The sequence below is a fragment of the Haliotis rufescens genome, unplaced genomic scaffold, assembly GCF_023055435.1.
Source record: "Haliotis rufescens isolate VD_foot unplaced genomic scaffold, xgHalRufe1.0.p SCAF_4, whole genome shotgun sequence".
Taxonomy (NCBI): domain Eukaryota; kingdom Metazoa; phylum Mollusca; class Gastropoda; order Lepetellida; family Haliotidae; genus Haliotis; species Haliotis rufescens.
This window is the reverse complement of record NW_025964112.1, coordinates 31,144,476-31,171,752: the sequence shown is the minus strand read 5'-3', so window position 1 is coordinate 31,171,752 and position 27,277 is coordinate 31,144,476. Positions and strand designations below refer to the sequence as shown.

Genomic DNA, 27,277 nt, shown 5'->3' with positions numbered 1-27,277 from the left:
AACGTGTATATACTTTGACCTGCGTTGTTCCTTTACAGTGGGTCAGTAATTACATGTATGTACTTACCTCTGCATTGTTCCTTTACAGTAGGTCAGTAACTAACGTGTTTGTACTTACCTCTGCGTTGTTCCTTTACAGTAGGTCAGTAACTAACGTGTTTGTACTTACCTCTGCGTTGTTCCTTTACAGTAGGTCAGTAACTAACGTGTATGTACTTACCTCTGCATTGTTCTTTTACAGTAGGTCAGTAACTTACGTGTATGTACTTATCTCTGTATTGTTCTTTTACAGTAGGTCAGTAACTAACGTATATGTACTTACCTCTGCATTGTTCCTTTACAGTAGGTCAGTAACTAACGTGTTTTTACTTACCTCTGCGTTGTTCCTTTACAGTAGGTCAGTAACTAACGTGTATGTACTTACCTCTGCGTTGTTCTTTTACAGTAGGTCAGTAACTTACGTGTATGTACTTACCTCTGCATTGTTCTTTTACAGTAGGTCAGTAACTAACGTATATGTACTTACCTCTGCATTGTTCCTTTACAGTAGGTCAGTAACTAACGTGTTTTTACTTACCTCTGCGTTGTTCCTTTACAGTAGGTCAGTAACTAACGTGTATGTACTTACCTCTGCATTGTTCCTTTACAGTAGGTCAGTAACTTACGTGTATGTACTTACCTCTGCATTGTTCCTTTACAGTAGGTCATTAACTAACGTGTATTTACTTACCTCTGCGTTGTTCCTTTACAGTAGGTCAGTAACTAACGTGTATGTATTTACCTCTGCGTTGTTCCTTTACAGTAGGTCAGTAACAAACGTGTATGTACTTACCTTTGCGTTGTTCCTTTACAGTAGGTCAGTAACAAACGTGTATGTATTTACCTCTGCGTTGTTCCTTTACAGTAGGTCAGTAACAAACGTGTATGTACTTACCTTTGCGTTGTTCCTTTACAGTAGGTCAGTAACAAACGTGTATGTACTTACCTCTGCATTGTTCCTTTACAGTAGGTCAGTAACTAACGTGTATGTACTTATCTCTGTATTGTTCTTTTACAGTAGGTCAGTAATTAACGTGTATGTACTTACCTCTGCATTGTTCCTTTACAGTAGGTCAGTAACTAACGTGTATGTATTTACCTCTGCGTTGTTCCTTTACAGCAGGTCAGTAACTAACGTGTATGTACTTTCCTCTGCGTTGTTCCTTTACAGTAGGTCAGTAACTAACGTGTATGTACTTACCTCTGCATTGTTCCTTTACAGTAGGCCAGTAACTAACGTGTATTTACTTACCTTTGAATTGTTCCTCCACAGTAGGTCAGTAACTAACGTGTATGTACTTATAGCTGCGATATTCCTTTACAGTAGGCCAGTAACTTACGTGTATGTACTTATAGCTGTGTTGTTCCTTTACAGTAGGTCAGTAACTAACGTGTATGTACTTACCTCTGCATTGTTCCTTTACAGTAGGTCAGTAACTAGCGTGTATGTACTTACCTCTGCATTGTTCCTTTACAGTAGGTCAGTAACTAACGTATATGTACTTACCTCTGCGTTGTTCCTTTACAGTAGGTCCTTAACTATTGTGTATGTTCTTACCTCAGCATTGTTCCTTTACAGTAGGTTAGTAACTAACGTGTATGTATTTACCTCTGCGTTGTTCCTTTACAGTAGGTCAGTAACTAACGTGTATGTACTTTGACCTTCGTTGTTCCTTTACAGTAGGTCAGTTACTAACGTGTATGTACTTTGACCTGCGATATTCCTTTACAGTGGGTCAGTAACTAACGTGTATGTACTTTGACCTGCGTTGTTCCTTTACAGTAGGTTAGTAACAAACGTGTATGTACTTTGACCTGCGATATTCCTTTGCAGGCGGTCGGTAACTAACGTATATGTACTTTGACCTGCGTTGTTCCTTTACAGTGGGTCAGTAACTAACGTGTATGTACTTACCTCTGCGTTGTTCCTTTACAGTAGGTCAGTAAATAACGTGTATGTACTTTAACATCTGTTGTTCCTTTACAGTAGGCCAGTAACTAACGTGTATGTATTTTGACCTGCGTTGTTCCTTTACAGTAGGTCAGTAACTAACGTGTATGTACTTTGACCTGCGTTGTTCCTGTACAGTAGGTCAGTAACTAACGTGTATGTACTTTGACCTGCGTTGTTCCTTTACAGCAGGTCTGTAGTTAACGTGTATGTACTTTGTCCTGCGTTGTTCCTTTACAATAGGTCAGTAACTAACGTGTATGTACTTTGACCTGCGTTGTTCCTTTACAGTAGGTCAGTAACTAACGTGTTTGTACTTTGACCTGCGTTGTTCCTTTACAGTAGGTCAGTAACTAACTTGTATGTACTTTGACCTGCGTTGTTCCTTTACAGTAAGTCAGTAACTAACGTGTTTGTACTTTGACCTGCGTTGTTCCTTTACAATAGGTCAGTAACTAACGTGTATGTACTTTGACCTGCGTTGTTCCTTTACAGTAGGCCAGGAACTAACGTTGATGTAATTACATGGATGTCGTTATGTCAAAGTAGGCAATTACTAACATTTATATGATTTGTTTTATGTTCAAAGCAAGTTTACGCAATAAGTAGAAGTAACACCACGTTGAAGCTACAAAAAGCGAACAATTTGCTTTCATCCATGCAATCTCAGAAAAGAACGAAGTTAAATTATTTTTCAATTTTGTACACCACACGGAACATTTTAGGGAAAATAATTTTGATAATGATTCATTAATACATGTTCATGATATTTTGGGAACAGTACGTTAGCAACTATCATGGGTATGTCCTCACAGCTGAGCTGTGTTGTGCTGTTACAGTATGTACTCACAGCTGTGTTGTGCTGTAGCTATCAAGACCAGCCACCAGTGTTGTTGCTGCCACTATCCCGGCGCCAACCACTAGGAAGATACATGTTGACATTACAATTACGATAAACAATATCAACTTCTCATGTAAAACATGTCTGGAACAACTAGTTGGGGTTGGTGGGGACTTGTGGGACCTAGCTGGGGATGGTGGGAGCAAGTTGGGGCTGGTTGGGATTGGTGGGAGCTTGTTGAGCCTGGTAGGACCTAGATGGGACTGGTTTGGAGCAACTTGGGGCTGGTTCTGGAGCAACTTGGGGCTGGTTCTGGAGCAACTTGAGGCTGGTGGGAGCAAGTTGGGGCTAGTGGGGATTGATGGGAACTTGTTGGGGCTGATGGGAGCTGGTTGGGGCTAGTGGGAGCTTGTCGGTGGGGATTGCTGGGAGCTGGCTGGAGGGGACTCGTGGATACTGTTGTGACTTACCCCACACAGCCAGGACGAGGCATACGTAGGGCCACTTCGGTGTATGTACCACAGGAAGGGTGAGATGGCGGTAAAAGATGACACCTTGATAGACCGTCTGAGCTAACATCCCTAGAGTCATCACCGTAAAGAGGTAGTGCAGTGCAACGGCGATGCCGATGCAGAAACCCTGCAAAAGGTAAAATACATATAGTTTTACACACCCCCTACGAGTGCCATACAACTGATGTGAATGCAACTTTGGTTTTGGAAGCCAATGCGGGAACACGTGGGTCCAAATTGGGTTCGAATCCCCAGTTCGACATGATTATATACATATAAACATGGTGTGAGAAGTGTCTTGCTACCTGTGGCCTGACGAACATACCTCATCCTTTGTGATGTCAATGGCTACAGCAAACACCACGTAAGCACCAGCGATGGCTCCGCATACGTTGAGAGACAAGGTAGTGCAGCCCGTCATCCTGCAACACATGACCCACCAGTATGCTCCATGCGCAATATTTTGCAGTACGTGTATTCAGTAAACCAACGCCATGTTTACTTCAGGCATGTATGTTTAACATATTCGTACATACTAAGCAACATAACGGAGCAACTATTGTGGAAACTTACGATAGCAGAAAGATCTATATCACTACATCTTCGTGAAGTAGCGTCCTAGATGTACGAGTGTCTTTACATGGACGTAGCTTCGTATTTGTGTCATTATATCTTCATGAAGTAGCGTCCTAGAGGCATATGTGCTATACCATCAAAGTGAAGTAGCTTCCTAGATGTATATGTGTCACTATATCTTCGTAGCGTCAACGATCTTTACGTTGAACTACATCTTCGTGAAGTAGCACCCCAGAGGAATGTGTGAACCTACATCTAAGCGGAGTTGCTTTCACAGAAGCATAAATGTTGCTGCAACTCCGTGAAGAGGCAACCTAGAGTAATCCGTGTCATGACATCTTCGTGAAGTAGCGTCCTCCAGGTGTATGTGTCACTACATATACATGAAGCAGACTCTCAAAGTAATTTGCACCATTTCATATATGGGAAGATATTTCCTAGAGGTATATATGTCACTATATGGTTCGGGAGATTTTACTTATATTGGACACCAAGGCCACAGTACACCTGATTATATGTGTGTCACTTCGCTTTCCTTTAACTGCATTACCAACTTCAGTATAATTTCTCATCGTCTGATCATCTACCGCTTATAGCTACTCTTTAACCTTCCGAGTGTAGTGTTAAATCTATAGTTGAGTTATCACAGTATAATGATAGAGTTAAATATAAATGGCATCAAGATAAGAGTGACAATTCAATATGAGTGTTTTGTTATGATGAACATAAAAAAATCATGCTTGGTAATTTTATGGGCGCTTCACATAATAATATTGATGATGCTATTGATTGTTTAGTAAACATTTTTAGATACTGTGGCTTGCATATGAAGGTTCTTTCCTGAAATTATATTCAGAAGCAGCCTGTATGGTTTGACATTGAATGTTAAGAAGCCCAAAGTGAAAAATACAGACATTTAAATGTATTTAGAAAACCATCATCAAGACAGAACTTTGAATATTTTAGAGTAGCGAGAAATGCATCTTCGTAAGGTAGTTTCCTATATACGTGTGTGTCACTACATAGACGTGAAGGAGCTTCCTAGATGAATATGTGTAACTGCATCTTCGTGAGGTAGTTTCCTATATACTTGTGTGTCACTACATAGACGTGAAGTAGCTTCCTAGATGAATATGTGTCACTGCATCTTCGTGAAGTAGTTTCCTATATACGTGTGTGTCACTACATAGACGTGAAGTAGCTTCCTAGATGAATATGTGTCACTGCATCTTCGTGAGGTAGTTTCCTATATACTTGTGTGTCACTATATAGACGTGAAGTAGCTTCCTAGATGAAGATGTGTCACTGCATCTTCGTCAGGTAGTTTCCTATATACTTGTGTGTCACTTCATAGACGTGAAGTAGCTTCCTAGATGAATATGTGTCACTGCATCTTCGTGAGGTAGTTTCCTATATACTTGTGTGTCACTACATAGACGTGAAGTAGCTTCCTAGATGAATATGTGTCACTGCATCTTCCTCAGGTAGTTTCCTATATACTTGTGTTCACTACATAGACGTGAAGTAGCTTCCTAGATGAATATGTGTCACTGCATTTCCGTCAGGTTATTTCCTATATACTTGTGTGTCACTTCATAGACGTGAAGTAGCTTCCTAGATGAATATTTGTCACTGCATCTTCGTGAGGTAGTTTCCTATATACGTGTGTGTCACTACGTAGACGTGAAGTAGCTTCCTAGATGAATATGTGTCACTGCATCTTCGTGAGGTAGTTTCCTATATACGTGTGTGTCACTACGTAGACGTGAAGTAGCTTCCTAGATGAATATGTGTCACTGCATCTTCGTCAGGTAGTTTCCTATATACTTTTGTGTCACTACATAGACGTGAAGTAGCTTCCTAGATGAATATGTGTCACTGCATCTTCGTGAAGTAGTTTCCTATATACGTGTGTGTCACTACATAGACGTGAAGTAGCTTCCTAGATTAATATGTCTCACGGCATCTTCGTGAGGTAGTTTCCTACATACTTGTGTGTCACTACATAGACGTGAAATAGCTTCCTAGATGAAGATGTGTCACTGCATCTTCGTGAGGTAGTTTCCTACATACGTGTGTGTCACTACATAGTCGTGAAGTAGCTTCCTAAATGAATATGTGTCACTGCATGTTTGTGAGGTAGTTTCCTATTTACTTGTGTGTCACTACATAGACGTGAAGTAGCTTCCTAGATGAATATGTGTCACTGCACCTTCGTGAGGTAGTTTCCTATATACGTGTGTGTCACTACATAGACGTGAAGTAGCTTCCTAGATGAATATGTGTCACTGCATCTTCGTCAGGTAGTTTCCTATATACTTGTGTGTCACTACATAGACGTGAAGTAGCTTCCAAGATGAATATGTGTCACTGCATCTTCTTAAGGTAGTTTCCTATATACTTGTGTGTCACTACATAGACGTGAAGTAGCTTCCTAGATGAAGATGTGTCACTGCATCTTCGTGGGGTAGTTTCCTATATACTTGTGTTTCACTACATAGACGTGAAGTAGCTTCCTAGATGAAGATGTGTCACTGCATTTCCGTCAGGTTATTTCCTATATACGTGTGTGTCACTACATAGACGTGAAGTAGCTCCCTAGATGCTTATGTGTCACTGCATCTTCGTGAAGTAGTTTCCTATATACGTGTGTGCCACTACATAGACGTGAAGTAGCTTCCTAGATGAATATGTGTCACTGCATCTTCGTGAGGTAGTTTCCTATATACGTGTGTGTCACTACATAGACGTGAAGTAGCTTCCAAGATGAATATGTGTCACTGAATGTTTGTGAGGTAGTTTCCTATATACTTGTGTGTTACTACATAGACGTGAAGTAGCTTCCTAGATGAATATGTGTCACTGCATCTTCTTGACGTAATTTCCAATATACGTGTGTGTCACTACATAGACGTGAAGTAGCTTCCTAGATGAATATGTGCCACTGCATCTTCGTCAGGTAGTTTCCTATATACGTGTGTGTTACTACATAGACGTGAAGTAGCTTCCTAGATGAATATGTGTCACTGCATCTTCTTGAGGTAGTTTCCTATATATGTGTGTGTCACTAAATAGACGTGAAGTAGCTTCCTAGATGAATATGTGTCACTGCATCTTCGTGAAGTAGTTTCCTATATACGTGTGTGTCATACATAGACGTGAAGTAGCTTCCTAGATGAATATGTGTCACTGCATCTTCGTGAAGTAGTTTCCTATATACGTGTGTGTCACTACATAGACGTGAAGTAGCTTCCTAGATGAAGATGTGTCACTGCATCTTCATGAGGCAGTTGCCTATATACTTGTGTGTTACTACATAGACGTGAAGTAGCTTCCTAGATGCTTATGTGTCACTGCATCTTCGTGAAGTAGTTTCCTATATACGTGTGTGTCACTACATAGACGTGAAGTAGCTTCCTAGATGAATATGTGTCCCTGCATCTTCGTCAGGTAGTTTCCTATATACGTGTGTGTCACTACATAGACGTGAAGTAGCTTCCAAGATGAATATGTGTCACTGAATGTTTGTGAGGTAGTTTCCTATATACTTGTGTGTTACTACATAGACGTGAAGTAGCTTCCTAGATGAATATGTGTCACTGCATCTTCTTGACGTAATTTCCAATATACGTGTGTGTCACTACATAGACGTGAAGTAGCTTCCTAGATGAATATGTGCCACTGCATCTTCGTCAGGTAGTTTCCTATATACGTGTTTGTTACTACATAGACGTGAAGTAGCTTCCAAGATGAATATGTGTCACTGCATCTTCGTGAGGTAGTTTCCTATATATGTGTGTGTCACTACATAGACGTGAAGTAGCTTCCTAGATGAATATGTGTCACTGCATCTTCGTGAAGTAGTTTCCTATATATGTGTGTGTCATACATAGACGTGAAGTAGCTTCCTAGATGAATATGTGTCACTGCATCTTCGTGAGGTAGTTTCCTATATACATGTGTGTTACTACATAGACGTGAAGTAGCTTCCTAAATGAATATGTGTCACTGCATCTTCGTAAGGTAGTTTCCTATATACGTGTGTTATACTACATAGACGTGAAGTAGCTTCTTAGATGAATATGTGTCACTGCATCTTCTTGAGGTAATTTCCTATATACGTGTGTGTCACTACATAGACGTGAAGTAGCTTCCTAGATATATATGTGTCACTGCATCTTCGTGAGGTAGTTTCCTATATACGTGTGTTATACTACATAGACGTGAAGTAGCTTCTTAGATGAATATGTGTCACTGCATCTTCGTGAGGTAATTTCCTATATACGTGTGTGTTACTACATAGACGTGAAGTAGCTTCCTAGATGAATATGTGTCACTGCATCTTCGTCAGGTAGTTTCCTATATATGTGTGTGTCACTACATAGACGTGAAGTAGCTTCCTAGATGAAGATGTGTCACTGCATCTTCGTCAGGTAGTTTCCTATATACTTGTATGTCACTACATAGACGTGAAGTAGCTTCCTAGATGAATATGTGTCACTGCATTTTCGTCAGGTTATTTCCTATATCCGTGTGTGTCACTACATAGACGTGAAATACCCCTCAGATGAATATGTGTCACTGTATCTTCGTGAAGTAGTTTCCTATATACGTGTGTGTCACTACATAGACGTGAAGTAGCTTCCTAGATGAATATGTGTCACTGCATCTTCGTGAGGTATTTTTCTATATACGTGTGTGTCACTACATAGACGTGAAGTAGCTTCCTAGATGAAGATGTGTCACTGCATCTTCGTGAGGTAGTTTCCTATATACTTGTATGTCACTACATAGACGTGAAGTAGCTTACTAGATGAATATGTGTCACTGCATCTTCTTAAGGTAGTTTCCCATATACTTGTGTGTCACTACATAGACGTGAAGTAGCTTCCTAGATGAATATGTGTCACTGCATCTTCGTGAGGTAGTTTCCTATATACTTGTGTGTCACTACATAGACGTGAAGTAGCTTCCTAGATGAATATGTGTAACTGCATCTTCGTCAGGTAGTTTCCTATATACGTGTGTGTCACTACATAGACGTGAAGTAGCTTCCTAGATGAATACGTGTCACTGCATCTTCGTGAGGTAGTTTCCTATATACTTGTGTGTCACTACATAGACGTGAAGTAGCTTCCTAGATGAATATGTGTCACTGCATCTTCGTGAGGTAGTTTTCTATATACGTGTGTGTCACTAATAGACGTGAAGTAGCTTCCTAGATGAATATGTGTCACTGCATCTTCGTGAGGTAGTTTCCTATATACGTGTGTTTCACTACATAGACGTGAAGTAGCTTACTAGATGAATATGTGTCACTGCATCTTCTTGAGGTAGTTTCCTATACACTTGTGTGTCACTATATAGACGTGAAGTAGCTTCCTAGATGAATATGTGTCACTACATCTTCTTGAGGTAGTTTCCTAGAGGTAGGTACGGCACTGCGAATACATGAAGTAGCGTCCTAGACGGATGTTTGCCATTAGATATACTTAAAAGTGAAGTAGCCTACAAGAGGAATGTGCCAGTCAGTTTTTCTGGAAATGGGTAAGATGACTTTACTAACGCTCTCCGTTTGATCCCGACAATGACGATGACCAGAGCCCCCAGCAGAGGTACTGAACACACGGCTTTCAGCACAGTCAGGAACAGCGGCTGTGCTCTCGGAGACATTTGTTCCTGGAAAAGTAAAGATGTCACCCAGTACTGTGAAGCTATACACATTATTTGATCTCCCTCTTTACTCACACAACGTAACGTTCATTTAATCCATTCACTGTGGTGTTTATAGGATTATTAAGGAGACTGCGGTCCGCAAGCTGATTACAGAGAAATAAGTCCCTGGCCTGAGGCACGTACCACTGTGAGGACTGCGATGTGACCGAGCCGGTTACACTCACACACAACCCAACTGCTGTCCACCACCAGCTGGCAACCGTCAGACACCCAGCGACTCGTGTTGCTTCTAGATACAAACAAGGTATAGTGTAATGGAGGGTCACACGCAGCTCATACCAGATTAACTGCATCATAGAAATCGAAGATTTTGTTTGGTGTGCACTATGAAAACATGGCAACAGGTCGACATTTCTGTAAAATGAACGTTTTATACATAGAACGAATGCTGCAGTCCACCATTTTGGACACGAAACAGCTATAAAATGTTATAATTACCCATCCATAGGAATGAACCTGCCACACACTTTGTGCACCGCATTATTGAGGGGTGTCTGAAACAAATATAGAAACACAAACTTGAATGAGAAATATTACATCAAAGGAATCCTCGTAGATACCCCGCACAGTTCATCCTCTGGACAAAAAAGCTAGATAAGCTACAACGAACTTTTAACAGCACGGGGTAGATTTGTTTGTGATTTCCGCAGAGATAAATTAGAACTGGAGAATGCCCTAATACATATAGCTCGCCAATGTTGCTGAAAGTATCAGGAGGCATATTAAAATAGCACACCGGGAGGAAATTTGATCTATAAATATTTGGTACAATCGAGTGTGATCTACTTACCTCATCCTCTTCCGTCCTCATCATCATCCGGGCTCTAATAGGTGGGTTCAATTCAGCTCCCTCTGTCGACTCCACCATCAAGGAGACAATGTCCGACACGACCTTCACTCGCTCCCGCTCATTGAAGGACACAGACCTAGTGGATATACACATTGCTATAAATGACATTATAGATCCATTACGATACGGTATATATAGAGGACATTTCGTGAGTCTGGTAAATGTGATGTATCGTCTCATCTCTTGATGTACAAAAGGCGACATTTTTTACTATTCTGTCACAGCTGTTGAAATATTACTTTTCTAAACTTTAGGAATCTCGGTCTTTCACATCTAGGTATATAATAAATCAGTGTCTTTAACATATTTAATATCGTTTCGTGCACTTTGTAAGATAGATAGATGCTACTACCTGATGCTATCTGAGTGGTCGTCCAGGTTCATGATATCTGATAGTGTCTTGTAAATAGAGTATGTCCACTTGACCTCGTCAGAGGAGCCTGTCAAAACAGTGTAACAGAAGCATTACCTTGATTCTTATATTGACTGATGTATAGTTTGACTTGTACAGGTTATCATGGAAAGTGTAGCTTCTCATATGCCTGAAAGATGCAATGTTTCCACTCACCGTCCATCAGGTTGACGAGGGTAGCCTTCTCTACAGCTACTGACACGCCCTCCGGGCTGGACCTCCTGTATCTAGGAACATCTGCTAGGGGAAACAATCAGGTGCATTCAGTATTGAAAAAAACCTTTTGCATGACGTCACTGGTGTCAATTCATTAACTTCTCAACAACCAAATGTATTCCCATGAAAAAAACGTTGACTGCGAGCACCCTGAGAGGTTGAGTGTACATGCATAAGCTTGCACCTGTACTTTTCATCGTAGCTCCTGATGATGAATAGAGGTGATGACTATCTGACTACATGATGCAGTGGCTTCTGATAATGGAGAGAGGTGATGCCTATCTAACTACATGATGCAGTAGCTCCTGCTGATGAATATAGGTGATGACTATCTAACTACATGATGCAGTAGCTCCTGATGATGAATATAGGTGATATCTATGTAACTACATGTTGCAGTAGCTCCTGATGATGAATATAGGTGATGTCTATCTGACAACATGATGCAGTAGCTACTGATGATGAACAGAGGTGATGACTATCTAACTACATGATGCAGTAGCTCCTGATGAAGAATATAGGTGATGTCTATCTGACAACATGATGCAGTAGCTACTGATGATGGAGAGAGGTGATGACTATCTAACTACTTGATGCAGTACCTTCTGATGATGAATGGAAATGATGTCCATCTGACTACATGATGCAGTAGCTCCTGATGATGAACAGAGGTGATGACTATCTAACTACATGATGCAGTAGCTCCTGATGATGAAAAGAGGTGATGATAATATAACTACATGATGCAGTAGCTCCTGATGATCAATATAGGTGATGTATATCTGACAACATGATGCAGTAGCTCCTGATGTTGAACAGAGGTGATGACTATCTAACTTCATGATGCAGTAGCTCCTGACGATGAACAGAGGTGTTGATTATCTGACTACATGATTCAGTAGCTCCTGATGATGAATAGAGGTGATGCCTATCTATCTACATGATGCAATAGCTCCTGATGATGAATGGAAATGATGTCTATCTGACTACATGATGCAGTAGCTCCTGATAATGGAGAGAGGTGATGACTATCTAACTACATGATGCAGTAGCTACTGATGATGAACAGAGGTGATGACTATCTGACTACATGATGCAGTAGCTCCTGATTATGAACAGAGGTGATGACTATCTAACTACATGATGCAGGAGCTCCTGATGATGAACAGAGGTGATGACTATCTAACTACATGATGCAGGAGCTCCTGATGATGAACAGAGGTGATGACTATCTAACTACATGATGCAGTAGCTCCTGATGATGAAAAGAGGTGATGATAATATAACTACATGATGCAGTAGCTCCTGATGATCAATATAGGTGATGTATATCTGACAACATGATGCAGTAGCTCCTGATGTTGAACAGAGGTGATGACTATCTAACTACATGATGCAGTAGCTCCTGACGATGAACAGAGGTGTTGATTATCTGACTACATGATTCAGTAGCTCCTGATGATGAACAGAGGTGATGCCTATCTATCTACATGATGCAGTAGCTCCTGATGATGAATGGAAATGATGTCTATCTGACTACATGATGCAGTAGCTCCTGATAATGGAGAGAGGTGATGACTATCTAACTACATGATGCAGTAGCTACTGATGATGAACAGAGGTGATGACTATCTGACTACAAGATGCAGTAGCTCCTGATGATGAACAGAGGTGTTGATTATCTGACTACATGATTCAGTAGCTCCTGATGATGAATAGAGGTGATGCCTATCTATCTACATGATGCAGTAGCTCCTGATGATGAATGGAAATGATGTCTATCTGACTACATGATGCAGTAGCTCCTGATAATGGAGAGAGGTGATGACTATCTAACTACATGATGCAGTAGCTACTGATGATGAACAGAGGTGATGACTATCTGACTACATGATGCAGTAGCTCCTGATTATGAACAGAGGTGATGACTATCTAACTACATAATGCAGGAGCTCCTGATGATGAACAGAGGTGATGACTATCTAACTACATGATGCAGTAGCTCCTGATGATGAATAGAGGCGATGACTATCTAACTATATGATGCAGTACCTCCTGATGATGAATATAGGTGATGTCTATCTGACAACATGATGCAGTAGCTACTGATGATGAACAGAGGTGATGACTATCTGACTACAAGATGCAGTAGCTCCTGATGATGAAGAGAGGTGATGACTATCTAACTACATTATACAGTAGCTCCTGATGATGAATATAGGTGATGTCTATCTAACTACATGATGCAGGAGCTACTGATGATGAACAGAGGTGATGACTATCTGACTGCATGATGCAGTAGCTCCTGATGATGGAGAGAAGTGATGACTATCTATCTATATGATGCAGTAACTTCTGATGATGAATGGAAATGATATCTATCTGACTACATGATGCAGTAGCTCCTGATGATGGAGAGAGGTGATGACTATCTAACTACATGATGCAGTAGCTTCTGATGATGAATGGAAATGATGTCTATCTGACTACATGATGCAGTAGCTCCTGATGATGAACAGAGATAATGACTATCTAACTACATGGTGCAGTAGCTCCTGATGATGAACAGAGGTGATGACTATCTAACTACATGATGCAGTAGCTCCTGATGATGACCAGAGGTGATGACTATCTAACTACATGATGCAGTAGCTCCTGATGATGAATATAGGTGATGTCTATCTAACTACATGATGCAGTAGCTCCTGATGATGACCTAGAGGTGATGACTATCTAACTACATGATGCAGTAGCTCCTGATGATGAATATAGGTGATGACTATCTAACTTCATGATGCAGTAGCTACTGATGATGAACAGAGGTGATGACTACCTTACTACATGATGCAGTAGCTCCTGATGATGAACAAAGGTGATGACTATCTAACTACATGATGCAGGAGCTACTGATGATGAACAGAGGTGATGACTATCTAACTACATGATGCAGTAGCTCCTGACGATGAATATAGGTGATGTCTATCTAACTACATGATGCAGTAGCTACTGATGATGAACAGAGGTGATGACTATCTGACTACATGATGCAGTAGCTCCTGATGATGATAAGAGGTGATGACTATCTAACTACATGATGCAGTAGCTCCTGATGATGAATAGAGGTGATGACTATCTAACTACATGATGCAGTAGCTCCTGATGATGAATATAGGTGATGTCTATCTGACAACATGATGCAGTAGCTACTGATGATGAACAGAGGTGATGACTATCTAACTACATGATGCAGTAGCTCCTGATGATGAATAGAGGTGATGACTATCTAACTAGATGATGCAGTAGCTCCTGATGAAGAATATAGGTGCTGTCTATCTGACAACAGGATGCAGTAGCTACTGATGATGGAGAGAGGTGATGACTATCTAACTACTTGATGCAGTAGCTTCTGATGATGAATGGAAATGATGTCTATCTGACTACATGATGCAGTAGCTACTGATGGTGAACAAAGGTGATGACGATCTAACTACATGATGCAGTAGCTCCTGACGATGAATATAGGTGATGTCTATCTAACTACATGATGCAGTAGCTACTGATGATGAACAGAGGTGATGACTATCTGACTACATGATGCAGTAGCTCCTGATGATGATCAGAGGTGATGACTATCTAACTACATGATGCAGTAGCTCCTGATGATGAATAGAGGTGATGACTATCTAACTACATGATGCAGTAGCTCCTGATGATGAATATAGGTGATGTCTATCTGACAACATGATGCAGTAGCTACTGATGATGAACAGAGGTGATGACTATCTAACTACATGATGCAGTAGCTCCTGATGATGAAAAGAGGTGATGACTATCTAACTAGATGATGCAGTAGCTCCTGATGAAGAATATAGGTGCTGTCTATCTGACAACAGGATGCAGTAGCTACTGATGATGGAGAGAGGTGATGACTATCTAACTACTTGATGCAGTAGCTTCTGATGATGAATGGAAATGATGTCTATCTGACTACATGATGCAGTAGCTACTGATGGTGAACAAAGGTGATGACGATCTAACTACATGATGCAGTAGCTCCTGATGATGAACAGAGGTGATGACTATCTAACTACATGATGCAGTAGCTCCTGATGATGACCAGAGGTGATGACTATCTAACTACATGATGCAGTAGCTCCTGATGATGAATATAGGTGATGTCTATCTAACTACATGATGCAGTAGCTCCTGATGATGACCTAGAGGTGATGACTATCTAACTACATGATGCAGTAGCTCCTGATGATGAATATAGGTGATGTCTATCTAACTTCATGATGCAGTAGCTACTGATGATGAACAGAGGTGATGACTACCTTACTACATGATGCAGTAGCTCCTGATGATGAACAAAGGTGATGACTATCTAACTACATGATGCAGGAGCTACTGATGATGAACAGAGGTGATGACTATCTAACTACATGATGCAGTAGCTCCTGACGATGAATATAGGTGATGTCTATCTAACTACATGATGCAGTAGCTACTGATGATGAACAGAGGTGATGACTATCTGACTACATGATGCAGTAGCTCCTGATGATGATCAGAGGTGATGACTATCTAACTACATGATGCAGTAGCTCCTGATGATGAATAGAGGTGATGACTATCTAACTACATGATGCAGTAGCTCCTGATGATGAACAGAGGTGATGACTATCTAACTACATGATGCAGTAGCTCCTGATGATGACCAGATGTGATGACTATCTAACTACATGATGCAGTAGCTCCTGATGATGAATATAGGTGATGTCTATCTAACTACATGATGCAGTAGCTCCTGATGATGTATATAGGTGATGTCTATCTGACTACATGATGCAGTAGCTCCTGATGATGACCTAGAGGTGATGACTATCTAACTACATGATGCAGTAGCTCCTGATGATGAATATAGGTGATGTCTATCTAACTTCATGATGCAGTAGCTACTGATGATGAAGAGAGGTGATGACTACCTTACTACATGATGCAGTAGCTCCTGATGATGAACAAAGGTGATGACTATCTAACTACATGATGCAGTAGCTCCTGATGATGAATAGAGGTGATGACTATCTAACTAGATGATGCAGTAGCTCCTGATGAAGAATATAGGTGATGTCTATCTGACAACATGATGCAGTAGCTACTGATGATGGAGAGATGTGATGACTATCTAACTACTTGATGCAGTACCTTCTGATGATGAATGGAAATGATGTCTATCTGACTACATGATGCAGTAGGTTCTTGATGATGAACAGAGGTGATGACTATCTAACTACATGATGCAGTAGCTCCTGATGATGAACAGAGGTGATGACTATCTAACTACATGATGCAGTAGCTCCTGATGATCAAAAGAGGTGATGATAATCTAACTACATGATGCAGTAGCTCCTGATGATCAATATAGGTGATGTATATCTGACAACATGATGCAGTTGCTCCTGATGTTGAACAGAGGTGATGACTATCTAACTACATGATGCAGTAGCTCCTGACGATGAACAGAGGTGTTGACTATCTGACTACATGATTCAGTAGCTCCTGATGATGAATAGAGGTGATGCCTATCTATCTACATGATGCAGTAGCTCCTGATGATGAATTGAAATGATGTCTATCTGACTACATGATGCAGTAGCTCCCGATAATGGAGAGAGGTGATGACTATCTAACTACATGATGCAGTAGCTCCTGATAATGAATATAGGTGATGTCTATCTGACAACATGATGCAGTAGCTACTGATGATGAACAGAGGTGATGACTATCTAACTACATGATGCAGTAGCTACTGATGATGAACAGAGGTGATGACTGTCTGACTACAAGATGCAGTAGCTCCTGATGATGAAGAGAGGTGATGACTATCTAACTACATGATTCAGTAGCTCCTGATGATGAATAGAGGTGATGACTATCTAACTACATGATGCAGTAGCTCCTGATGATGAATATAGGTGATATCTATCTAACTACATGATGCAGTAGCTCCTGATGATGACCTAGAGGTGATGACTATCTAACAACATGATGCAGTAGCTACTGATGATGAACAGAGGTGATGACTATCTAACTAGATGATGCAGTAGCTCCTAATGAAAAATATAGGTGATGTTTATCTGACAACATGATGCAGTAGCTACTGATGATGGAGAGAGGTGATGACTATCTAACTACATGATGCAGTAGCTTCTGATGATGAATGGAAATGATGTCTATCTGACTACATGATGCAGTAGCTCCTGATGGTGAACAAAGGTGATGACGATCTAACTACATGATGCAGTAGCTCCTGATGATGAACAGAGGTGATGACTATCTAACTACATGATGCAGTAGCTCCTGATGGTGAACAGAGGTGATGACTATCTAACTACATGATGCAGTAGCTCCTGATGATGAATATAGGTGATGTCTATCTAACTACATGATGCAGTAGCTCCTGATGATGACCTAGAGGTGATGACTATCTAACTACATGATGCAGTAGCTCCTGATGATGAATATAGGTGATGTCTATCTAACTTCATGATGCAGTAGCTACTGATGATGAACAGAGGTGATGACTACCTTACTACATGATGCAGTAGCTCCTGATGATGAACAAAGGTGATGACTATCTAACTACATGATGCAGGAGCTCCTGATGATGAACAGAGGTGATGACTATCTAACTACATGATGCAGTAGCTCCTGATGATGAATAGAGGTGATGACTATCTAACTACATGATGCAGTAGCTCCTGATGATGAATATAGGTGATGTCTATCTGACAACATGATGCAGTAGCTACTGATGATGAACAGAGGTGATGACTATCTAACTACATGATGCAGTAGCTCCTGATGATGAATAGAGGTGATGACTATCTAACTAGATGATGCAGTAGCTCCTGATGAAGAATATAGGTGATGTCTATCTGACAACATGATGCAGTAGCTACTGATGATGGAGAGAGGTGATGACTATCTAACTACTTGATGCAGTACCTTCTGATGATGAATGGAAATGATGTCTATCTGACTACATGATGCAGTAGCTCCTGATGATGAACAGAGGTGATGACTATCTAACTACATGATGCAGTAGCTCCTGATGATGAACAGAGGTGATGACTATCTAACTACATGATGCAGTAGCTCCTGATGATGAAACGAGGTGATGATAATCTAACTACATGATGCAGTAGCTCCTGATGATCAATATAGGTGATGTATATCTGACAACATGATGCAGTTGCTCCTGATGTTGAACAGAGTTGATGACTATCTAACTTCATGATGCAGTAGCTCCTGACGATGAACAGAGGTGTTGACTATCTGACTACATGATTCAGTAGCTCCTGATGATGAATAGAGGTGATGCCTATCTATCTACATGATGCAGTAGCTCCTGATGATGAATTGAAATGATGTCTATCTGACTACATGATGCAGTAGCTCCTGATAATGGAGAGAGGTGATGACTATCTAACTACATGATGCAGTAGCTACTGATGATGAACAGAGGTGGAGACTATCTGACTACATGATGCAGTAGCTCCTGATTATGAACAGAGGTGATGACTATCTAACTACATGATGCAGGAGCTCCTGATGATGAACAGAGGTGATGACTATCTAACTACATGATGCAGTAGCTCCTGATGATGAATAGAGGCGATGACTATCTAACTACATGATTCAGTAGCTCCTGATGATGAATAGAGGTGATGACTATCTAACTACATGATGCAGTAGCTCCTGATGATGAATATAGGTGATATCTATCTAACTACATGATGCAGTAGCTCCTGATGATGTATATAGGTGATGTCTATCTGACAACATGATGCAGTAGCTACTGATGATGAACAGAGGTGATGACTATCTAACTACATGATGCAGTAGCTACTGATGATGAACAGAGGTGATGACTGTCTGACTACAAGATGCAGTAGCTCCTGATGATGAAGAGAGGTGATGACTATCTAACTACATGATGCAGTAGCTCCTGATGATGAATAGAGGTGATGACTATCTAACTACATGATGCAGAAGCTCCTGTTGATAAATAGAGTTGATGACTATCTAACTATATGATGCAGTAAATTTTGAGGATGAATAGAGGTGATGTCTATCTAACTACAAGATGAATAGAAAGAGGTGATGACTATCTAACTACATGATGCAGTAAATGATGATGATGAACAGAGGTGATGTCTATCTAACCACATGATGCAGTAAATCTTGATGATGAATAGAGGTGATGTCTATCTAACTACAAGATGAATAGAAAGAGGTGATGTCTATCTAACTATATGATGCAATAAATTTTGAGGATGAATAGAGGTGATGACTATCTAACTACATGATGCAGTAGCTCCTGTTGATGAAGAGAGGTGATGACTTTGTAACCAGATGATGCAGTAAATCTTCATGATTAATAGAGGTGATGTCTATCTAACTATATGATGCAGTAAATCTTGAGGATGAATATAGGTGATGACTATCTGACTACATGATGCAGTAGCTCCTGATGATGAATATAGGTGATGTCTATCTAACTTCATGATGCAGTAGCTACTGATGATGAAGAGAGGTGATGACTACCTTACTACATGATGCAGTAGCTCCTGATGATGAACAAAGGTGATGACTATCTAACTACATGATGCAGTAGCTCCTAATGATGAATAGAGGTGATGACTATCTAACTAGATGATGCAGTAGCTCCTGATGAAGAATATAGGTGATGTCTATCTGACAACATGATGCAGTAGCTACTGATGATGGAGAGAGGTGATGACTATCTAACTACTTGATGCAGTACCTTCTGATGATGAATGGAAATGATGTCTATCTGACTACATGATGCAGTAGGTTCTTCATGATGAACAGAGGTGATGACTATCTAACTACATGATGCAGTAGCTCCTGATGATGAACAGAGGTGATGACTATCTAACTACATGATGCAGTAGCTCCTGATGATCAAAAGAGGTGATGATAATCTAACTACATGATGCAGTAGCTCCTGATGATCAATATAGGTGATGTATATCTGACAACATGATGCAGTTGCTCCTGATGTTGAACAGAGGTGATGACTATCTAACTACATGATGCAGTAGCTCCTGACGATGAACAGAGGTGTTGACTATCTGACTACATGATTCAGTAGCTCCTGATGATGAATAGAGGTGATGCCTATCTATCTACATGATGCAGTATCTCCTGATGATGAATTGAAATGATGTCTATCTGACTACATGATGCAGTAGCTCCCGATAATGGAGAGAGGTGATGACTATCTAACTACATGATGCAGTAGCTCCTGATAATGAATATAGGTGATGTCTATCTGACAACATGATGCAGTAGCTACTGATGATGAACAGAGGTGATGACTATCTAACTACATGATGCAGTAGCTACTGATGATGAACAGAGGTGATGACTGTCTGACTACAAGATGCAGTAGCTCCTGATGATGAAGAGAGGTGATGACTATCTAACTACATGATTCAGTAGCTCCTGATGATGAATAGAGGTGATGACTATCTAACTACATGATGCAGTAGCTCCTGATGATGAATATAGGTGATATCTATCTAACTACATGATGCAGTAGCTCCTGATGATGACCTAGAGGTGATGACTATCTAACAACATGATGCAGTAGCTACTGATGATGAACAGAGGTGATGACTATCTAACTAGATGATGCAGTAGCTCCTAATGAAAAATATAGGTGATGTTTATCTGACAACATGATGCAGTAGCTACTGATGATGGAGAGAGGTGATGACTATCTAACTACATGATGCAGTAGCTTCTGATGATGAATGGAAATGATGTCTATCTGACTACATGATGCAGTAGCTCCTGATGGTGAACAAAGGTGATGACGATCTAACTACATGATGCAGTAGCTCCTGATGATGAACAGAGGTGATGACTATCTAACTACATGATGCAGTAGCTCCTGATGGTGAACAGAGGTGATGACTATCTAACTACATGATGCAGTAGCTCCTGATGATGAATATAGGTGATGTCTATCTAACTACATGATGCAGTAGCTCCTGATGATGACCTAGAGGTGATGACTATCTAACTACATGATGCAGTAGCTCCTGATGATGAATATAGGTGATGTCTATCTAACTTCATGATGCAGTAGCTACTGATGATGAACAGAGGTGATGACTACCTTACTACATGATGCAGTAGCTCCTGATGATGAACAAAGGTGATGACTATCTAACTACATGATGCAGGAGCTCCTGATGATGAACAGAGGTGATGACTATCTAACTACATGATGCAGTAGCTCCTGATGATGAATAGAGGTGATGACTATCTAACTACATGATGCAGTAGCTCCTGATGATGAATATAGGTGATGTCTATCTGACAACATGATGCAGTAGCTACTGATGATGAACAGAGGTGATGACTATCTAACTACATGATGCAGTAGCTCCTGATGATGAATAGAGGTGATGACTATCTAACTAGATGATGCAGTAGCTCCTGATGAAGAATATAGGTGATGTCTATCTGACAACATGATGCAGTAGCTACTGATGATGGAGAGAGGTGATGACTATCTAACTACTTGATGCAGTACCTTCTGATGATGAATGGAAATGATGTCTATCTGACTACATGATGCAGTAGCTCCTGATGATGAACAGAGGTGATGACTATCTAACTACATGATGCAGTAGCTCCTGATGATGAACAGAGGTGATGACTATCTAACTACATGATGCAGTAGCTCCTGATGATGAAACGAGGTGATGATAATCTAACTACATGATGCAGTAGCTCCTGATGATCAATATAGGTGATGTATATCTGACAACATGATGCAGTTGCTCCTGATGTTGAACAGAGTTGATGACTATCTAACTTCATGATGCAGTAGCTCCTGACGATGAACAGAGGTGTTGACTATCTGACTACATGATTCAGTAGCTCCTGATGATGAATAGAGGTGATGCCTATCTATCTACATGATGCAGTAGCTCCTGATGATGAATTGAAATGATGTCTATCTGACTACATGATGCAGTAGCTCCTGATAATGGAGAGAGGTGATGACTATCTAACTACATGATGCAGTAGCTACTGATGATGAACAGAGGTGGAGACTATCTGACTACATGATGCAGTAGCTCCTGATTATGAACAGAGGTGATGACTATCTAACTACATGATGCAGGAGCTCCTGATGATGAACAGAGGTGATGACTATCTAACTACATGATGCAGTAGCTCCTGATGATGAATAGAGGCGATGACTATCTAACTACATGATTCAGTAGCTCCTGATGATGAATAGAGGTGATGACTATCTAACTACATGATGCAGTAGCTCCTGATGATGAATATAGGTGATATCTATCTAACTACATGATGCAGTAGCTCCTGATGATGTATATAGGTGATGTCTATCTGACAACATGATGCAGTAGCTACTGATGATGAACAGAGGTGATGACTATCTAACTACATGATGCAGTAGCTACTGATGATGAACAGAGGTGATGACTGTCTGACTACAAGATGCAGTAGCTCCTGATGATGAAGAGAGGTGATGACTATCTAACTACATGATGCAGTAGCTCCTGATGATGAATAGAGGTGATGACTATCTAACTACATGATGCAGAAGCTCCTGTTGATAAATAGAGTTGATGACTATCTAACTATATGATGCAGTAAATTTTGAGGATGAATAGAGGTGATGTCTATCTAACTACAAGATGAATAGAAAGAGGTGATGACTATCTAACTACATGATGCAGTAAATGATGATGATGAACAGAGGTGATGTCTATCTAACCACATGATGCAGTAAATCTTGATGATGAATAGAGGTGATGTCTATCTAACTACAAGATGAATAGAAAGAGGTGATGTCTATCTAACTATATGATGCAATAAATTTTGAGGATGAATAGAGGTGATGACTATCTAACTACATGATGCAGTAGCTCCTGTTGATGAAGAGAGGTGATGACTTTGTAACCAGATGATGCAGTAAATCTTCATGATTAATAGAGGTGATGTCTATCTAACTATATGATGCAGTAAATCTTGAGGATGAATATAGGTGATGACTATCTGACTACATGATGCAGTAGCTCCTGATGATGGAGAGAGGTGATGCCTATCTAACTACATGATGCAGTAGCTCCTGATGATGAACAGAGGTGATGACTATCTAACTACATGATGCAGTAGCTACTGATGATGAATAGAGGTGATGACTATCTAACTACATGATGCAGTAGCTCCTGATGATGAACAGAGGTGATGACTATCTAACTACATGATGCAGTAAATCATGATGATGAATAGTCATAGGGATGTATCACCATGTTTGTCATTCGTGTAATCGGGGAACACCATATCCTTGGGTGATGTCTTCCCAGCGCCGAATACTGAAACAAATACATGCATGGATAAGGCCGTAGGAAGATCATCGGGTAATTTACACATTATGTGATACACAATCCTTGACAAAGAGGGCGGCTTAGTTGAAAACTTGATCTGTATCTTTTATAATAACCTGTGGATGTCCTAACTGATATGTTGTTACATAGACGATTAATTATGTAATGTACGTAATTATTGTCAGTGCTTTAGATACTTACGTATCGTCTCCTTGACGACATAAACCGGGTCGTCGTTGACAACGCGATCTTCTGCCGTCAACAGTCCGAAGTCACTGACAGAGCGCAGCAGAGAGCTAACTGTTGATTGGTTGAGCTGTGGCAACACAGAGAATATTCTCAACGCATTGTTTTAAATAACAGTAGCTATCTTGTCCGTTTAGTATGGCTAATGATCTTTTTGGCACTATAGTTTATATTGCATGGTATAAAAAGAGGTTACTACAGTGTGCACATCATACCTGAGATTCGCTAACAATGCACTGTGGACATTAACTCACCGCCTCCTTCAGCACTATGCTCCACTCCTGTAGATTACCCTTGGCTAGGGCACTGTTCACTATGTTAATGAAGGACTGGAAAAACAAGTACCGACATGATGAATGTATGAAATAAGGCATGGACACATTTCAAAAATATGTCACAATGTCTAAATGTAAACTTGATTGGAAACGTTTTTGGCTAGTGTGAAATAAAGTAGGAGTTTTCACTAAAGTCTGGACCTTTATTACAGACAAACTGGAATATCAAGCACAACATGATATGCATATTTAATGGTTCTGAGTCTACATCCTTTACATATTCCGTATTTAGTTTATTGCCTTTCCCCTTACTCTTGTTTATTCGAAATGGCACCTTTAAATCAACTGTAAATATTCACAGAATGGTTGTTCTTGTAACCGGGTTTCTGGGTGTTTCTAGTTTACCGAGCCTGGCTGCTTTGCGCATTTGTCGTGACAGTGGATGGTTTAAGTTTCTCAGCACGATGTTCGATAAACCATTTGTCGCAAGATTTAGGCATGTAAAACAACTCGTCGTCATTCTTCAAGAAACTGATCATGAGCATGTTTTCTAGTATACAAACAGTATCTATGACAGGCACATTCAACTACGATACCATTTGTCTGTTAACCTTTAAGCAGTTTGTCAACACTATGTAAACGTTGTTCATTTTCAACATCAATATGATCAAAAGAACCCATGTTTCCATATTTGTATAAACACCAGTTCACGTGCACCAGTGACAAAGTACCGTTTCCGGTTGTCTAATTTGGATACTCATGTCAATGGGGCATGCCATACCTGGCAGACAGTGTGAGTATGGCAAGATATAGTGTGCACAGGCCAGTCTCGCCGCACCCTACCTCACGACCATCATCCCCCAGTTTCCGCCTGGTGACCTTCACAAGAATGATGATGTCCGAGATGGAAGACACGATGCCGCCAATGTCGCCGCCGGTCAGATTCAGCTCCGTTGCTGCCGTGTCCAGCTGTACCAGGACCGGTGTGATGTAGCTGGCGGACAGCGCCCCTGTCTTTATCTTACCCAGCTGCAAGTACACGTGCAAGTATGTGCGTGTCAGAAAACTCTCTATATATTTAATTTTCGATTCTGGGTATTCGTTTTATTGTGATGGTTATTGTCCCTTACACTGTTATGTACTGTGTTGGTGACTAGGGTGAGTGGTGTGTAACTGTAACACATCTATAGTGTAAGCCTGTGTGTGGCAAATTCACACTGTAACTGTATCATAATATGTACCTATGTTGTTTATGTGACTGTATCAAAGAATAAACCCATGTGCTACTGGGGTTGGCTGAATGGTTCTGAGGGACGGACCATTTCCATTAAATTGTTCCTGAAATTTCTTCAAAAAAGAATTATGCTTCAGAATGGTGGAAAAAACATTCTGCCACAAAATAACATTGCTAAAGGGTGATTTTCTTAAATAAACGAATATCTGGATTTGTAGCTGTAGCTGAAAAAAACCCTATTCTTGATTTAAGGTCGGTCTCAAAGCCCAAAGATTATGTACTGATGGTGTTAGTTGCTATTTAGTTTCAACGTAATCCCCTCTGAGGTCCACACACTTCTGTAAACAATACTGATGTGACGGGATCCCACTGGTGTAGAAGGCTTCCTCGTGGTGGTGTAAAAATGTCCTCCTCAGCAGAAATGACGTCATCATCATTTGTGCAGTGCTTGCAAGACAGTCCTTTTTTTCACGTTTGGGAAGTGGGGGAAATCTGAAGGTGCCACATCTGACGAATACGGAACCCAGTCAGGCATTACAGCCATGGCGGGAACAGACGTGGTATACTAACATATAGTCTCTGAAATGAACATATCGTACAGAAAAAACAGTTGCTCAGTTATCTTAATAAAAATATAATAAAAAGGGAGCCCAGTGATTCTCTTCATTTTCAGATACTGCAGTAATCTAGACTTGCCAAACATTATAGACTTGCATGGGCTGTAGTTGATATATTTGTATCAGGGTCTGTAAGACAGACTACAGACGTGGGTACAGGTGCATTTTCCGGTGGAACAATACACATTTAGTCAGTTTTCCACAACGTTCAGCCTGGACACTCTCACGCTCCTTATATTGGCCATTTATGGTATGGCCTTTGGGGAGGTAGTCCTCGAGTGGGATTCCTTTATGGCTTATGTCAGGAGTACTGCTGTGCGGCTTCAGGGAACAAACACTTATTTTTTATGCAACTTGTGTGAGTGGCGAGTGATACCGCTAGCGAAGGACATGCTCACCCTATTCGCGAACACCTTGTGTAATCACTGATTTTCAGTGGTCCATTCATATATTTTTCACCGCTACTTAGCCTTGCATGCCCAATGGAATCTGTTTTGTTAGATAATCGAGACCGAGTTTTCTATGGTGTTGACGTTTTATTTTATATTTGGGATCTCAGAAAACCAGAGCTATGACCTTGTCAGCTGATGAAACTGACTTTGCCTTCTTCGGAGAAACGGATGTTTGATGTTTGATGTTGACGATTGATGCATGCTTCTTTCTGAAAGTGGTGAACCACAGACTCATCCCTGGTTAAGTAACTGCTCAACACAGTCAGCTGTGTCTCCTTCAAAACGACAGAAATTCTCACGAGAGGTAATAAACATAGAACATTTCTGGTCAGGAGTCCGATGTGATGAAACCCAGTGTGATAAAACCTTTGTCATGCTCAGTTCATTCCTCAAAATATGTTAACTCTCTTATGGGTGATGCCTATTGTATCGGCTAGGTGACGAGTGGTGAGTCATCGACCACCTCTGGTAATGTGTGTAGCTGTACTAGTGCTGTGTGTACATCAACTATATAACAATGTCTTGAGTGTGTTACTGTATTAGTGTTTATACCTTTTGCTGCGTGTGCGTGCGTGCGTGCGTGCGTGCGTGTGACGGGATCATAACTGACCGTTCAGCTAAACCAGAATGTAAACCCGTGTAGTGTCTGAATAGGTGAATGGTGATGTTGTACCTCGCGGTCCACGTGGGATATCCTGTGGCTGACACAGCGGTAGTAGTTGGGGTAGAACCACGTGGAGACATCACTGCACGACCGATTGGCTCTCCCTGTAATACACAATGACATCCACCTCAGTATCACAGGGCAGTCACCAAATGGATTGTAAAAGAAAACCATCCGCGTTTATTTAAG

General features: G+C 40.7%; 1 protein-coding gene across 6 annotated transcripts in view; it reads right to left on the bottom strand.

Annotated features, from left to right (window-relative positions):
* The window catches only part of LOC124149538 (adhesion G protein-coupled receptor L2-like), a 71,513-nt gene that overhangs the window by 26,169 nt on the left and 18,067 nt on the right, over positions 1–27,277 (bottom strand). For 5 of the 6 annotated variants that reach the window (XR_006863118.1, XM_046521210.2, XM_046521207.2 and 2 more), the window contains 14 exons: positions 27,098–27,192; positions 24,965–25,150; positions 24,101–24,175; positions 23,802–23,916; positions 23,523–23,588; positions 11,074–11,157; positions 10,858–10,945; positions 10,446–10,581; positions 10,094–10,149; positions 9,779–9,884; positions 9,486–9,598; positions 3,669–3,765; positions 3,302–3,470; positions 2,841–2,910 (listed from right to left, as the gene is read on the bottom strand). Coding sequence is in view for 5 of the 6 variants with exons in the window: in XM_046521210.2 (XP_046377166.1) it covers positions 2,841–2,910; positions 3,302–3,470; positions 3,669–3,765; positions 9,486–9,598; positions 9,779–9,884; positions 10,094–10,149; positions 10,446–10,581; positions 10,858–10,945; positions 11,074–11,157; positions 23,523–23,588; positions 23,802–23,916; positions 24,101–24,175; positions 24,965–25,150; positions 27,098–27,192 (1,456 nt within the window). In the remaining variant the exon portion in view is untranslated. The remainder of the gene's footprint in view (positions 1–2,840; positions 2,911–3,301; positions 3,471–3,668; positions 3,766–9,485; positions 9,599–9,778; positions 9,885–10,093; positions 10,150–10,445; positions 10,582–10,857; positions 10,946–11,073; positions 11,158–23,522; positions 23,589–23,801; positions 23,917–24,100; positions 24,176–24,964; positions 25,151–27,097; positions 27,193–27,277) is intronic. The other variant, XM_046521208.2, reaches the window with a different exon arrangement.